At 43.8% G+C, this 14,405-nt stretch overlaps 1 protein-coding gene across 1 annotated transcript; it reads right to left on the reverse strand.

Annotated features, from left to right (window-relative positions):
• Positions 1 to 351: 351 nt before the first annotated feature.
• On the reverse strand, positions 352 to 6,648 carry LOC130490299 (vomeronasal type-2 receptor 26-like). The gene is made up of 6 exons (XM_056864126.1): positions 6,428 to 6,648; positions 5,131 to 5,302; positions 4,054 to 4,917; positions 3,518 to 3,745; positions 1,943 to 2,069; positions 352 to 1,253 (listed from the first exon to the last, which is right to left on the reverse strand). Exons 1-6 carry the CDS (start codon positions 6,646 to 6,648, stop codon positions 352 to 354), a joined length of 2,514 nt encoding a protein of 837 aa, XP_056720104.1.
• Positions 6,649 to 14,405: the final 7,757 nt, after the last annotated feature.

Raw genomic sequence — 14,405 nt, forward strand, 5'->3', positions numbered from 1 at the left:
TTAAATGGAAACGTACTTGTTGCTGTAAAAGTGTCTATACATGTTTGGTTCAAGCACAGAATGGTGTAAGTATCTTGGACTCTCTAGAGAACATGTACTTCCCTTGTTCATGATCAATAATAGATAGGAAAGAGCTGGTTTCTACTATTTATTCTGGTTAGTCATTTGGACCCCATCGGCTGAACCCTAAATTGGGTTTCCCAACCAGTTTACATTACAACCGTTATTCCACTTGAGTTTTCTCAGTGGTAGCCCAATGATCCCCAGCACAGCCTTTCAGGGTAGTCAGAGTAGAGCTCTCTTCCCCTTCTCTTCAGTCAAAAAAAGCCTCTTCAATTGTTAAGGTTGTTTTCAGCGCTTTCTCCATATCAGCTGGTCTCTACTATTCATTTCTGGCCTCAACAAAATAATATAACATTTGGGGGAAAAGATACAGCCTAGCAACCCAGCACTGGAAGCCAAAATAGAGAAGATCTCCACAGCTACCATGTATTTTCCCTTGGTGCTCAAATAGGTTGGAACAAAGGACAACCAAACACTGCAAAAGACCAACATGCTGAAAGTAATGAATTTGGCTTCATTAAAACTGTCAGGTAACTTCCTGGCCAGGAAAGCCACAGTGAAGCTGACAGTGGCCAGGAAACCCAGGAAGCCCAAGACACAATAAAACATGGTGACCCACCCTTCGTTGCATTCCACTACAATTGCATCAGTCATTGAGTGCATGTCAAAATCAGGGAATGGTGGACATGTTGCCCCCCACACAGTGCATATAATGGCTTGTATAAGAGAGCTGAAGAGAACAATGAAGATGGCCAGTTGATTCCCCATCCATTTTCTCATCCTGGACCCCGGCTTGGTGGCCATGAAAGCCAAAACCACAATGATAGTTTTGGCCAAAACACAAGAAACAGCCACTGAGAAGATGATGCCAAAAGTCATTTGTCGAAGGAGACAGGTCTCCTTCCCAGGGTGGCCGATGAATAGCAAAGCACAAAGGAAGGAAAGCAGGAGAGAGATGAGAAGAGTGTAGGTCAGATTCTGGTTGTTGGCTTTGACTATGGGAGTATCCTGGTGCTTAATGAAGATCCTGAGTACCAAAACTGTGATGAACGAGAAGGCAAGGGAAAAGAAAGCCAAACTGACCCCCAAAGGTTCTTCATAAGACAAGTAGCTTATGTCTTTTGGAAGGCATCGATTCTGCTTGTTGTTTGGATAATGATCTTCTGCACATGGAAAACAGTCATCCATATCTGAAAAAAGAAAACAACATCTTCAGTTCTTTGGTTCATATCAGTTAGTAAGGAATAAAATCCTCAATGAGATATGCTAGGACAACAAAGACATTCAGTTAACAGGATCCAGCCATATAAGTGGCTTGTGAAGAATCACTGGGGTGGGGAGATTTTGAAATCTTATCCTTCCCAGTGTTCCACTCTAAAAAATGACTAAGTTTCCCTGCAGGTAGAGAACTTTCTCTTTTGAGCTACTCTGAACATTCCAATCCTTCTAGAGCTTATTCAATTTCCATCAATTTATTTGTTGCTTAAGTTACAAAGCCATCTTTTCTGACAGACTTGTGAGCCTCCTGAGTACAAAGATGCTTCTACATTATCTGTGGGTTATTTAGTTTGGTGGCTTTCCTCATCCACACAGGGTCATCCAGTTTATCATTCAATATACTAATAATAAATGAATCAGGGATGTTTCATTGTAAAAGTTCCCCAAACCCTGCTGACAGGGTTTTCTTTTGTGCATGGCAAAAATGAAAAGAGGGGTTTCTTACCAAATTATTGGCAAGTATTCCAAGTACCCAAAATCGGCTGCCACCATATAAATGATTCCTCAAACAATAGCAAAATGAGTGTTTGTACCCTCTGATGTTCCTTGTACTGGATCACAGAAAGTAATTTTGAGGAATTCTTTACCCCATGGGCCTTACCATTCTCATTCGAAATCTTCCCTTCTGGGCATGGAATGCAATCATAGCAGCAAAATGGCTTCCCTTCCTTCTTTCTTCTACTATAAGCGGAATGACAGTTCTCATTGCACAGGGAAAGTGGTCGGGTCTGTTCTCAAATGAAAAAGAGAATTGTGAGGGACAGGTTATGTTATGCCTCTCCTTGAGAGCAACCGATGGGAGATGACAGAATAATGGGCAGTCTATATATTTAAAAGGAGAGAAGACTGGTGGCAGACTTCTTGAACTACCCGTGTCCATGAAGCTGTGTTCAAGGGGTTTTGTGTAAAGAGTAGTAGGAAATATGGTCACAACAATGTTCATAGAATCATAGTATCATAGAGTTGGAAGGGGCCATCCAGGCCATCTAGTCCAATCCCCTGCTTAATGTGGGATCAGCCTAGAGCATCCCTGACAAGTGCTTGTCCAGCCTCTGTTTAAAGACTGCCAGTGAGGGGGATCTCACCACCTCCATAGATCACCGATTCCACTGTTGAACAACTTTTATTGTAAAAACATATTTCCTAATATCCAGCTGGTGGCTTTCCGCCCATAAATTAAACCCAATATTGCAAGTCCTATCCTCTGCTGCCAACAGGAACATTGTGAAGTTCACAATGATTTTCTATGAAGAAAGGGGTGACCCCTTCAGGGGCCCATAAATTCAGACCCCCAACCTAAACTATACCAAACTGCTGGTTTCATGCAAGAAGAGTCCCTTGCAGCTGCCCTGCAAATTTGGAAACTCTACCTCTAAAAATGCCCCCAGTGGAGCTTCGAAAAAACTCCTAAAGTCTAAAATGGACCCGATTTTTTCCCCCAGGAAAACACACAAAAAGCCAGAATACCCATTTAACGGTATGATTATTCGGCTTATTTCAGGTTTCCCCAAAAAATATCGGGCTCAATAAACCCAAACCCAAAATTTACCCATTTTTTAATTGCACAGACCTAGTGTATTCTGTGTCAGGAGGCAATTTCCAAAAGTATAATCACTTCAGTTCTGGGAATATTGGGGACGTGATAGAACTTTCACTACTGCTGAAATGCAGTTTTCTTACAATAAAGTTCTCAAGCCAGTATGTGCATTGTGTCAAAGTTTTATCTATTGCAAAATATTCAAGTATAGTTTGCACAAAAATGTCTGCTGTTTGTTGCAATGGTCAGTGCTAATTTTTCTTAGGTTCCTTATTTTTTATCATGGTATGGTTCACAATGTATGGGTTTTTCCTCCCTGTTCTAGGGACTGCTCCATGGACAAACCTATTTATCAGTTATTGTGAGGAAGGATTCTCAGAAAAATATGAATGTGACATATAACACACTCATTTACTCAGAAAAAACACCACTTTTTTTCTAAACAGGAGTGGATAAAAGTATCTAGGTTTATAATCTCACACTGGAAGGCATTGTACACGTCAGACAAAATTCTGGAACTTGAAACCATGGCCCTCACCTAGTTCCCAGAACACAGAGGTATTACAGCATCTGTAAGACCCATTGTTTGTACACTGGAGAAATGGGTACCTAGGCTACACTAAAGTGCATGGATTCTACCTGGTTGAACATGCTGGGCCACACAATGGCATCCTCACGAATGGTGAACAGGTTCTCTGTGTGGATGTCTGGGTCTATCCTTCCAACTTTGACTCTGACAAAGGACTGATTTGGGAATGTCACCCAGTTCAGAATATCAAACCCACTGATTAATTCCCTATTTTGGTCAAACGAAACTCGTTCCCCGGCACTGTTGTTAAAGGAGACAGCTCTCAGAAATCGATGAACCTACATTCCAAATAAAATAAAATAAAATAAATTTAGAACATTATTCCAAAGAGACCAATATGCATTTTGGGGGGTTTTGAATGCAAAATATTTGGTATCTGATTGTACTAAAAGACCCATGAAAAACTGTATGTTAGCTTGGAAAATGCCCTTTTATATTGAAAGCAAGAGGCAGAGCCATGCGATTTCAGAGAACTTGCCCAGTGAGCTATAATGAAACTCCAGGTTTGAAGGAAGAAAGTTTTCCAACTAGTCTACAGCAAATTGTTGCACCACAATTATGGTGAGCTCTTCTGAGACTACATCACCTCCCAAAACTGTTGATTCAGAAGCTGCCTTCTTCCTCCGTCAGCCACTGTTCTGGGTCTGAAGTGGAACGTGTGTAAGCCATGCAAGGCACGCGCCACAGAATAGACAGCATTGTAGATGCTATAGCTATGGCCAGTCATCCTTGTTTCAAAGACAGCTGCAGGAAGAGTCTCCAGCTTCTCCTCTCCAGTGCACATTTGCACATCTTTGCTTACTGCTGTGAAGCTGGGGAATGTACAGAGAAATGCATTTTGCCAGAAGGCCTTAATGAAACCATCTTCTTTCTGCAAGGTCGGATTTCTCATCTGAAGAAATCTGAAAAACCCAGACACCTCCTCCGAGTGAACTGCAAAGGATAAGGCTCCATGAATGATGATGTCCATGTCCCAATCTCTTTGGAAGGAAAGTGATGTGAACTCCATCTGGGCAGTCATAATCCAGACTTTGCCTTTTGTTTTAATTGGTGCAGTGTCATATTTTGCAACCTGGTACATTGTCCTCAAGTACATCATTGTCTGAATTTCACCATGAACGACCAATGAGGTGGCAGTGCTTCTCATAGCCATCTTGTATATCTCTAGCCTGTCTGCCACAAATTCAGTGATGCCATCCGAAAAACCTATATCTGGAAAAGCCTGTATGAAATCAAAGCAGACACCCCTTTGGGAGAAAGAGGGGATGATACTCTGTATGAATTGTTCTGTACTTTCAGTGTCCAGATAAAACAACCCTATCCACACCCATCTGAAGTACAGTAGTAAGCGGAGAATCCCGTTGTGTTGATGGGCCACATTTGGGAGCATCCAGTAGGAGAAAGGAGATTGGTTGTTCTCAGTCACCACTGAAGCAGATCCATAGGTCAGCTAAAGAGAAAAGAAAACATGTTCACTTTGTTAATGTATCGATATATATATTATTCTGACTGGATTGGGAATATATCAGGACATCTAAAGAACATCAGTGAAAATGAGGCTATTTACTACCAAACAAAACATTTAGTACCAAAGAAAACATTTAAAAGCAAAAAGAAGTGAAGATATCCTGTTTGCTTCCCACACTCCAGGAATACATCTCACCTGTGGGATCTTGTAGATGTTCAACACATTCACCATGTGGACATCAACATCAGAAGCTCCTATGACAGCTAGCAGATTTCTCTTTGCATCACACTTGTAGTTAGGCATTAATCTCTTCCTTGTAGATAGAAGATCCATTGATGCTTGATAAGTCCTGCTTGGGCTGAAATAGCTATTGTAGATGTGGAAACCCAGGGTGACATTGGGCAAGATCTGTGGATTGTCATTGATCTCCCTCACCGCAAATGCCAAGGCCAGGATGTGCTGGTAAATATGTGACATTAATCTGCAATGAAAATATGTACTTTAAGTGTCACAATAACACTCCTGCTTCCAAACATAGTGTTAACTACATTTCATTTTTACTTATTTTTCTTAAATATATTGCACTATAGTGGAAGGCCACAGAACAGTCAACCAACTTTGGCATGCAAATATGTACTTTTGACTTCTCTCAACATAAGCTCTGAACTGTGGGTATTATCAGATATCACACACACTCATGGCTATTTAAGTCAGGTTAAAATGTAATCTCTATCTTGCTTAGTATCATGGATTTGAAACTTTTCCTTCTTATGTATTTGAAAGATGAATAAGAATATTATTATATGGAAAGAGCTTCATTTCATCCATTCATGGCAATGTCAACACTGATAGGTTGTTTCTCTATGCTTTAGAAAAGTGAAGTTGGCTACTTACGTAACCAGCTTGGTGTAGTGGTTAAGAGTGCTGGTTTGGAGCAGTGGACTCTGATCTGGAGAACCGGGTTTGATTCCCCACTCCTCCACATGAGTGGTGGAGGCTAATCTGGAGAAAATAATTTGTTTCCCCACTCCTACGCATGAAGCCAGCTGGGTGACCTTGGGCTAGGCAGAGCTCTCTCAACCCCACCTTCTTCACAGGGTGTCTGTTGTGGGGAGGGGAAAGGAAGGTGATTTTAAGCCGGTTTGAATCTTCCCTAAGTGGTAGAGAAAGTCGGCATATAAAAAGCAACTCCTCCTCCTCCTCCTCCTCCTCCTCCTCCTCCTCCTCTTCTTCTTCTTCTTCTTCTTCTTCTTCTTCTTCTTCTTCTTCTTCTTCTTCTTCTTCTTCTTCTTCTTCTTCTTGTACAGGCATTCAGATGTTATTTCCTTCATGCAAGGACACCAGACACAATTAAATATGCTATGGCTGGATTATTGGGAGCCATCTGCCCTTTCACATATTCAAACCAGGCTTATGCTGGAAGCAGAAAGAGATATTTTTGAATATATTATCTAGAAAGCTCGATGAGGAGGCTCAAACCCAAAGTTCTTACATGATATCATCAAGGAGTTCCTGAGAAGGATGTTTTCCAAATGTTATGCAGTTAGAAAGGATATAAATATGAGAAATAATGCCAGCAATGATGAGGTCTCCTGACTGAAAGGACTTGTGAAAAATAGGGACAGGGTCACCTATGGAACACTTAAGAGCAGGATCCTTGCATTCCAGTTGAGATAGTGACACCAAAAGTATCACAATATGTGGAACCGTCATTCTTTAAAATCCTTTTCTGTGCTAATTCAACTCTTCCACGATTTAACATTTAAATAGCAGAGCATTAATGATGTGGCCAGTCATTGAAATCAAGACAGCACAACAGAAAACAGCACTAATCTCATGTATGATGTCTTTTCTACCTCTAGCACCATCTGTTAAGAACACAGGGGGAATTAATATTATCTGTCAGTTTCACTCTGTAATTTTGCTGGTGTCCACTGGCGATCCCAATGGACTTCCGAAGAAAACAGAAGTAATCTTGGTTAATTAAATAATTACAAGGGAGATAATCATCACTCAGAGTAATACCTCCTATACAAAATTATCAAATAAACTTTCTTTATCATAACCCTACAGAAGTTTGTATCCTGCACAGTGAGACAGTGATTTTTTTACTGACCCAAAGTTGGAAAAGGCCACCCAAAATATCAAATCTTTAAATAGAGGTCTACATTGTTTCACTATATTTTTTCCCTTGACTATTAAGAACAAATAACTTTACTTGAAGGTAGCAGACAGAGATTAAACTATTTGCTAGCTCATAGTTTCATTGAACTAACACACATTGAACTGCCAACTTTTTCACTCCATCTCACCCAGTTCCCTTCCTTACTGGAGCCCTTTCCCACATAACCTTTGCCATTGCAGGTCCTATGGTAATCAGCAGAGCCTTTGTGGTCAAGAGGACTCCTTCCTCCTCCCTTGTTCCCAGTGGAAAAGCTGATTGAATACACACATGAAGCTGCCTCATACTGAATTTGATCATTGGTCAACCAATGTCAGCACTGTCTACTCAGTATTTCAATGGCTGTCTCAGGAGGAGGTCTTTTGCATCACTTACCACCTGATCCTTTTAAGTGGAGATGCCAGGGACTGAAACTTGGACCTTCTGCACGCCAAACAAATGCTTTGCCACTGAGCTACTGCTCTTTGGATCAAACCTACAAACACTACAGAAAACATTGCATTGGGTAGAGCATTGTAGATTATAAATATAAACATGGTAGTGAAGAGAACTCCAAACATGTAGTTCAACACACACAGACACTCCTCTGTGTAAAGATCATGCTCATCTGGAGAGAAGTTGCATTGTGACTTAGCAAATCTAGGCAATACTTCAATAGTGATTGGACATGTGGCGCCTTAAAGAAGACCAAAGGTTTTTATTTAACTTCTTTAGGAAAAATTCAGGTCAGGACCAGTGGTCTATTAAGTCCAGCATTCTGTCTCACACAGTGGTCAACCAGTTCCTCTGGAGATCCCATAGCAGGGTATAAAGGCCCCTCACCATTGATGCCATCTCCCCATCTTTTTTATCCAGCTCCTCAAATTTATTGAGAGTCAGTTGCCAGCAGGCTAATGGCAAAGCTAGGCTGGAAGGAAAGCCATGCCACTGGAGCATCCCTTCCTCTTGGGCAGTGCAGGTTGAGGAGGAGATGCATGTCTGTAAATCCCCCTACTTGCTCTGGTCATGGTTCTTCGAGAAGTAGGTGAGCACCATAGGGGTACTAGCAGAGCTGGAGTTCACATTGGACCCTGCAGGGGAAGGGACAGGTCTGACAGGTAGCCATAAGTGTAAGCCATACCAATTTACTCTTCCTTCACCATGACCTTCCTTGAATTGTGGCACCCCAAGCGACTGTTAAATTGTGGATATGGTAAATAGGGCTGTCGAGTCGGTTAGTCCCGAACTGAAAAACAGCCGAATTTCCCCCGATTTGGCGGGTTTTAGTTCGGATGGAACCGAATTTAAAAAAAGGCAGGAAAATGACAAGCCAAATTCGGCGAGTTCAGGGCAATTGCCGATTAATTCAGCAAATTCAGGGGCTCTGAATCAGCAGTAAAACCGTCAGTTAGTAAGCAGCATTGTCCCGCGGCCAATCGGTGGCCAAGCTGGGTCTTCTTCTGGCAAATCAGTTGCAGTTGAGTGCATGAGCCCAACTGCTGCATGGCCCAGGAAGAGAAAGAGAGAGTGTCTGTTTGTGTGTGAGAGAGATCCCCTTGGGGGTGGGTGCATGTGCACATTCGTGGCTCCGGGAGGGCATTTTTGGAGGTAGAGGTCCAAAACTTTCCGTGTAGCTTAAGGGGACCCTTCTTGCAAGAACCCCCAAGTTTTGTAAAGATTGGGTCAGGTGGTCTCATAATATGGGACCCAGAAGGGATCCCCCCTCCAAATTGCCCAATGGAATAAAGCGAATAAGAACACATTCACAGCTTTCCACGGCTCCGGGGGGGGGGCATTTTTGGAGGTAGATGTCCCAGAATTTCAGTGTAGCTTCAGGGGACCCTTCTTGCAAGAACCCCCAAGTTTGGTGACAATTGAGGCAGGGGGTCCCGAGTTATGCGGTCCCCCTCCCCATCCACCCACTGGAATGATTGGGAGCAGGCGATCCTGTGCATCTAAAGAGCGGCAAATCCAAGGCAAAACCTCCTGTGCACAAATGGGATCGTATTGGATTACTCCTGAGTCCTGACTCCTAGTCCCTGCTCCTGATGGAAGAGAAGAGTCAGACATCCACAGTAACACCCATTTTGGGGCTTTTCTCTATAATTTTTTTCCTCTGTGTGTGTGTGGGGGGGAGCAGTTTCTGGGGGGGGGGGAAGCCAAAGGGGGTTTTCTCCCATTCTGTAGAGGGGTGTATGCCTAAAGATTTACTTCTCCTCCATGCTCCTGCTGGAAGACAGCCACACAGTTTGATTTTTGGGGGTTTTCTCTATACCTTTTCTCCTGTGTGTGTGTGTGTGGGGGGAAGCAGAGTCTGTGTGTGGGGGGAGCAATTTCTGTGGGTAGGGGGAAGCCAAAGGGGGCTTTCACCTGTTCTGCCGAGGGGGGGTGCCCGCTCGCCTCTGCAGGAGTGTGTGTTCTGCTTTTAAAGTTTTAAAGTATAAAGTTGAGTCTGTGCGGTGGCTAGCGAGTCTCTCTCTACTCAGCACCCGGGCTGCCTCTCCTCCTCCTTGGTTTTTTTCCTGTTTGGGGTTGAGCCGAGCCATACTGGTTTGAGGGGGGGCTTTGCCTGTTCTGCCGAGGGGTGTGTGTGACCGCTCTGTGAAAGTGTGTGCTGTGCTCTGCTTTTGTTTTTTGCCCCTAGCCCGGGTTTGAGTGCGACGGTGCAGCTTGCGTGAGTTTCTCCCCGGCACCGCTCAGCAACTGCACTTCCTTCTCCTTGGTTTTTTTCCCGTTTGGGGCTGAGACGTACTGGTTTGAGAGGGGGGGATTTTCGCCCATTCTTCCTGGGTGTGTGTGTGCCTGCTCGTGTCTCTCTCTCCCTGTTTTGAGGGGGGGGGGGCTTCAGTTGTGTGTCCTCAGGTTTTCCCTCATTCATAAGATCAGTTAGGTCTATTTTGATGCTCGCTCAAAACTGGTTTTCAATTTGTGACTTAAACAATGCATTTGCCCAGTCCCAAGACTCCCAACTCCCGAGTCCAATGCAAAAGGGGAAATTCCACCCCCACCTGCTCCTTATGCATAGCTAGCACGCCTCTGTCCCTTTCCATGGTTTACAAATTCCCAAGGTTGCGTCACGTGTTGCTTTGCATGGTTTTGCAAACTCTGAGTCTAAACAGTCTATTTATTTCTATTCTATTCCAATGGGCGGATGGGGGACCCCTTCCGGGTCTCATAACTCGGGACCCCCTGCCCCAATCATCACCAAACTTGGGGGTTCTTGCAAAAAGGGTCCCCTGAAGCTACGCTGAATGTTTGGGGCCTCTACCTCCAAAAAGGCCCCCCCGGAGCCACGGAAAGCCACAAATGGGTTCTTAATGGCTTTATTGCAATGGGCTGATCATGGGGGGACCCCTTCCGGGCCCCCTAACTCGGGACCCCCTGACCCAATCTTTACAAAACATGGGGGTTCTTGCGAGAAGGATCCCCTCAAGCTACACTGAAAGTTTGGGACCTCTTCCTCCAAACATGCCCCCCCAGAGTCACGGAAAGGCGCAAATGTGTTTTTAAAGGCTTTAAACAGCTGAATTTTTCCCCGAACTCCGAATCTCGTGCCGAATTGCACGGATACGAATCGGGGGAGTTCGAACTTTGGCATTTCCCAAATAAAAACAGGCCGAATTTTGCTGAATCTGAATTTTACTCAGATTGCACGTGGATTCACTGTAACTTGTGAATAGGACTAATGGATCGTTAGGTTAGGCCTTTAAACCCATTGAGGAATTTAACATATAATTTAGGTTAATATTTTCTACAATAACTGCAATGTCATTTCATCAGCCGTTCATATAAATAAATAGTTCTCCTTTTTTCACGTATTTTTATATGGTTCAGGATTTAGTGTGCTTCATTTCACTCAGTTGATTGAATGGACTATACAGTACAAAATGTCATTATGCAGAAGTACATAGCCCTGTATGCGCCTGTCAGCAAGTCAGAATGACACAAGAAATATTCATAGGATTATTCAGTCTTGGTTTGTTGCTTTGCTAGAAGTCACCGAAACACTCTAGGGACTTGCAGAAAAGGGCCAGCATACTCAAGGTTAATTTGGTAATTACAGGGGAGATAACCATCTGTGTGTATATGGTTCTCTGTGATATTTCAGACTCAAAAAAAGGATCTTTATGAGACAATAAGGAACAGAAAAAATTACACAAAATCACCACCAAAAATAAATAATGTAGCCATTGATAGGAGCAGCGTACAAATTTGGATATGTCAGTTGGGCCAGTTGTTCACAACAGGAATGCTTCAGAATCTAAATGGAAACTGCAGCTGTCATGGCATGATCAATGGCCTTTCTTGTACCACTTTGCACAAAATGCAGAGAATTCCTGCATTCCTGTCTGTTCCTGAAGCCCCTTCTGGCCTCTGGAAAGATCATTTCCCAGGGTCACAGGAGCTGTGTAGAGCAATATCTGTGTGTGTCAGTTGGGCTAGAGCAGTGGTTCCCAACGTGGGACACACGCCCCACAGGGGGGCAATTTGGTTTTTAAGGGGGGCAATTCGAGAATGAGTTATTAACAGTGAATCTTTTGCATTTCTTATGGTTCTAGGGGCCTCATAAACAATATATACATATATATTGTGACATACACATTTTTTAAATTAAAACCAGAATGTATACGGTGGTCAGCTGGTGACAATGTCACAGTGGGGGGGGGGAACATCAGGATTTTAGAGATGCTTAGGTGGGGCATGGCCAAAAAAAGGTTGGGAACCACTGGGCTAGAGTGAGGAAGGTCAAGTGGGGAAGGGCTGCTGGGGGGTAGACTATATGCTCTCCCCAGGCTCCACCCCTCAAATCTCCATGAATTTCCTAATCCAGAGCTGGTATAGGAAGCACCTAGGGTTGCCAGTTCCAGTTTGGGAAATACCTGAAGACTTTGGGGTGGGAGCCCCAAGGAGGGTGGGATTTAGGGAGGGGAGGGACTTCAGTGGGGTATAATGCCCTAGTGTCCACCTAGCAGCCATTTTCTCCAGGTGAACTGATTTCTGTCACTTGGAGATCAATTGTAATCCCAGGAGATCTCCAGCCACTGCCTGGAGGTTGGCAACCCTAGCTGTGGCTCAGTGGAAGGGCCTCTGCTTGGCATGCAGGAGGTCCCAGGTTCAATCCCTGGCATCTCCAGGCAAAAGAGGTTAGGTAATAGGTTATATGGAAGACCTCTGCTCGAGCCCCTGGCGAGCTGCTGCCAGTCTGAGTAGATGATAGTGACATTGATGGACCAATGGTCTGATTCAGAATAAGGCAGCTTCATTTGTGATCATGTGTGTGTGTTCCTCCTCCACAAGTTGGGCTCCATTGTGGGGAGAGGGCAATTTCAACCCCTTGTCCCTCCTCACCCGACCCCACAAACCTTCATGACTTTTGCTCTGCATGGATGACACAACCCCAGGAATCATCTTCCTGGGTTCACAAAGTGCTGCTGAAATAGAGAAGACTGTAGGAAGACATCTGTGTGCTGGTCATTGATCATCTGCTTAGAAACCCTACATGTTGAGAACATTTCCTCCCCAGTCCAACAATTCTGTCCCTAAGAGTTGAAGAAACGGAGATCATGGCAGGCACCCAAAGACAAGTTCAGCCAACCCAGGAGATTTACTATCTTTGCCAAGAAAAATCTCATTCACAATAAAACATACCCACTCTTCCTGACACTCCCTCTTGCCCAGAGAAGAAAGGGGTTCATTTACAAAGGAGGTGGCTGCAGCTTTGGTTAGAAAGGCCTCACCTTGAAACTCTGATACGTACATTGTAAGTGTTGATTTAACAAAGTAACCAGCAGTGTGATCCTCAGAACACTTTCCTGGGTGTAAGCCCCACTGAGTAGGACTGTGTGTAGACCTATTTTGAGTTGCTATCTAAAGGAGGAAGGTGCCATGCGAACGGGAGGATCAGAAAATATTCCTCCCTTCATTTCCCCCTCCCCCATTCATGGTTATCTGATTTTGATCCACTCTCTACTTGGATATTAATTTATTATCTAGCATCTTTCCCAACGAATCAATTGTTTCTCTACTTCTTTCCTGAAGTATTGATTTATTCTCTATACACTCTTTCCCAAAGCATAGAGTATGCAGTCTTTGGCATGACAACAGTCTGTGTAGTATAGTGCTTAGAATGACATACTAGGAATTAGGAGACCTGGGTGCAAATTTCCATTCAGCTATGTCATCTCACTAGATAATTTGAGGTGAGCCATTCTCTCTCATCTTAACTGACCTCAGAGAGGCACTGGGGAGGATAAAATGGAAGAGGGTCATATTGAAAATGAGTTTTCCCCTAAAGCACAATGTCACTTGAACACACATGAAGCTGCCATGTACTGAATCAGGTCTATCAAAGTCAGTATTGTCTACTAAGACTGGCAGCAGCTTTCCAGGGTCTCAGGCAGAGGTTTTTCACATTACCTGGTCCCTTTTAATTGGATATGTCGGGATTGAACCTGGGACCTTCTGCATGCCAAGCAGATGCTCAACCATTCAGCTAGAGGCCCTTCCCGCTTGCATGTACTTGCTGAGCTTAGCCTATTTGGTGAAGTCTGACATGCTTTTTCTTAATTAGGCATTTTTTTATCTGTGCTGGATTACACCTGTCACTGAACCAGACCAGATAATGCAACATATTTTTTTTATTATCAGCACACCTTTGTTGTTTACAACACACTTTATGGTTCTTTCAGATAATTCATATAACATCGTAAGCCAGATTATTGTTATAAATCCTATCAGCTACATCTAGAAATGACTGATTTTGGTTGGCCATATAAAAGGAAACGTTTACTGACTACTTGGATTGGTATCAACTTATTTCTCCATCAGCTGACAGAGATCTGATGTGGGTGTAATGTTGCCTATTTCTGTGGCAGTTATATGGCCCAGTATATCTTTTCACCAGACTCAAAGGTCCTGACTGTTTTATACCCAGCCCTTTGGTTCAGGTCCTACATTGGTGGTGAAAAGGGCCATAAAGTCACAGCCGACATGGCAACCCTGTAGGGTTTTCTAAGCAAGGGACTTTCAGAGATGGTTTACCACCTGTCCCTGCGTAGGCAATGTTAAACCATGTGTGGTGTAGTGGTTAAGAGTGGTGTTTTGGAGTGGTGGAGTCTGATCTCCACTCCTCCACATGAGCGGTGGAGGCTAATCTGGTGAACTGGATTTGTTTCCCCACTCCTACACACAAAGCCAGCTGGGTGACCTTGAGCTAGTCACACTCTCTCAGCCTCACCCACCTCACAGGGAGGGAAAGGGAAGGTGATTGTAAGCCGGTTTGAGTCTCCCTTAAGTGGTAGAGAAAGTC

Source organism: Euleptes europaea, chromosome 18 (assembly GCF_029931775.1).
Source record: "Euleptes europaea isolate rEulEur1 chromosome 18, rEulEur1.hap1, whole genome shotgun sequence".
In the NCBI taxonomy this organism is placed as follows: domain Eukaryota; kingdom Metazoa; phylum Chordata; class Lepidosauria; order Squamata; family Sphaerodactylidae; genus Euleptes; species Euleptes europaea.

Bases quoted from the DNA above. Each gene is read 5' to 3' on its own strand.
- LOC130490299 (XM_056864126.1), bottom strand. From the start codon at position 6,648: ATGACGGTTCCACATATTGTGATACTTTTGGTGTCACTATCTCAACTG. The intron at 5,303-6,427 runs GTAAGAACTTTG...CATCTACAATAG, and splicing joins GAACTCCTTGATGATATCAT to CTATTTCAGCCCAAGCAGGA. The intron at 3,746-4,053 runs GTGATGTAGTCT...TTTGGAATGTAG, and splicing joins TGAATCAACAGTTTTGGGAG to GTTCATCGATTTCTGAGAGC.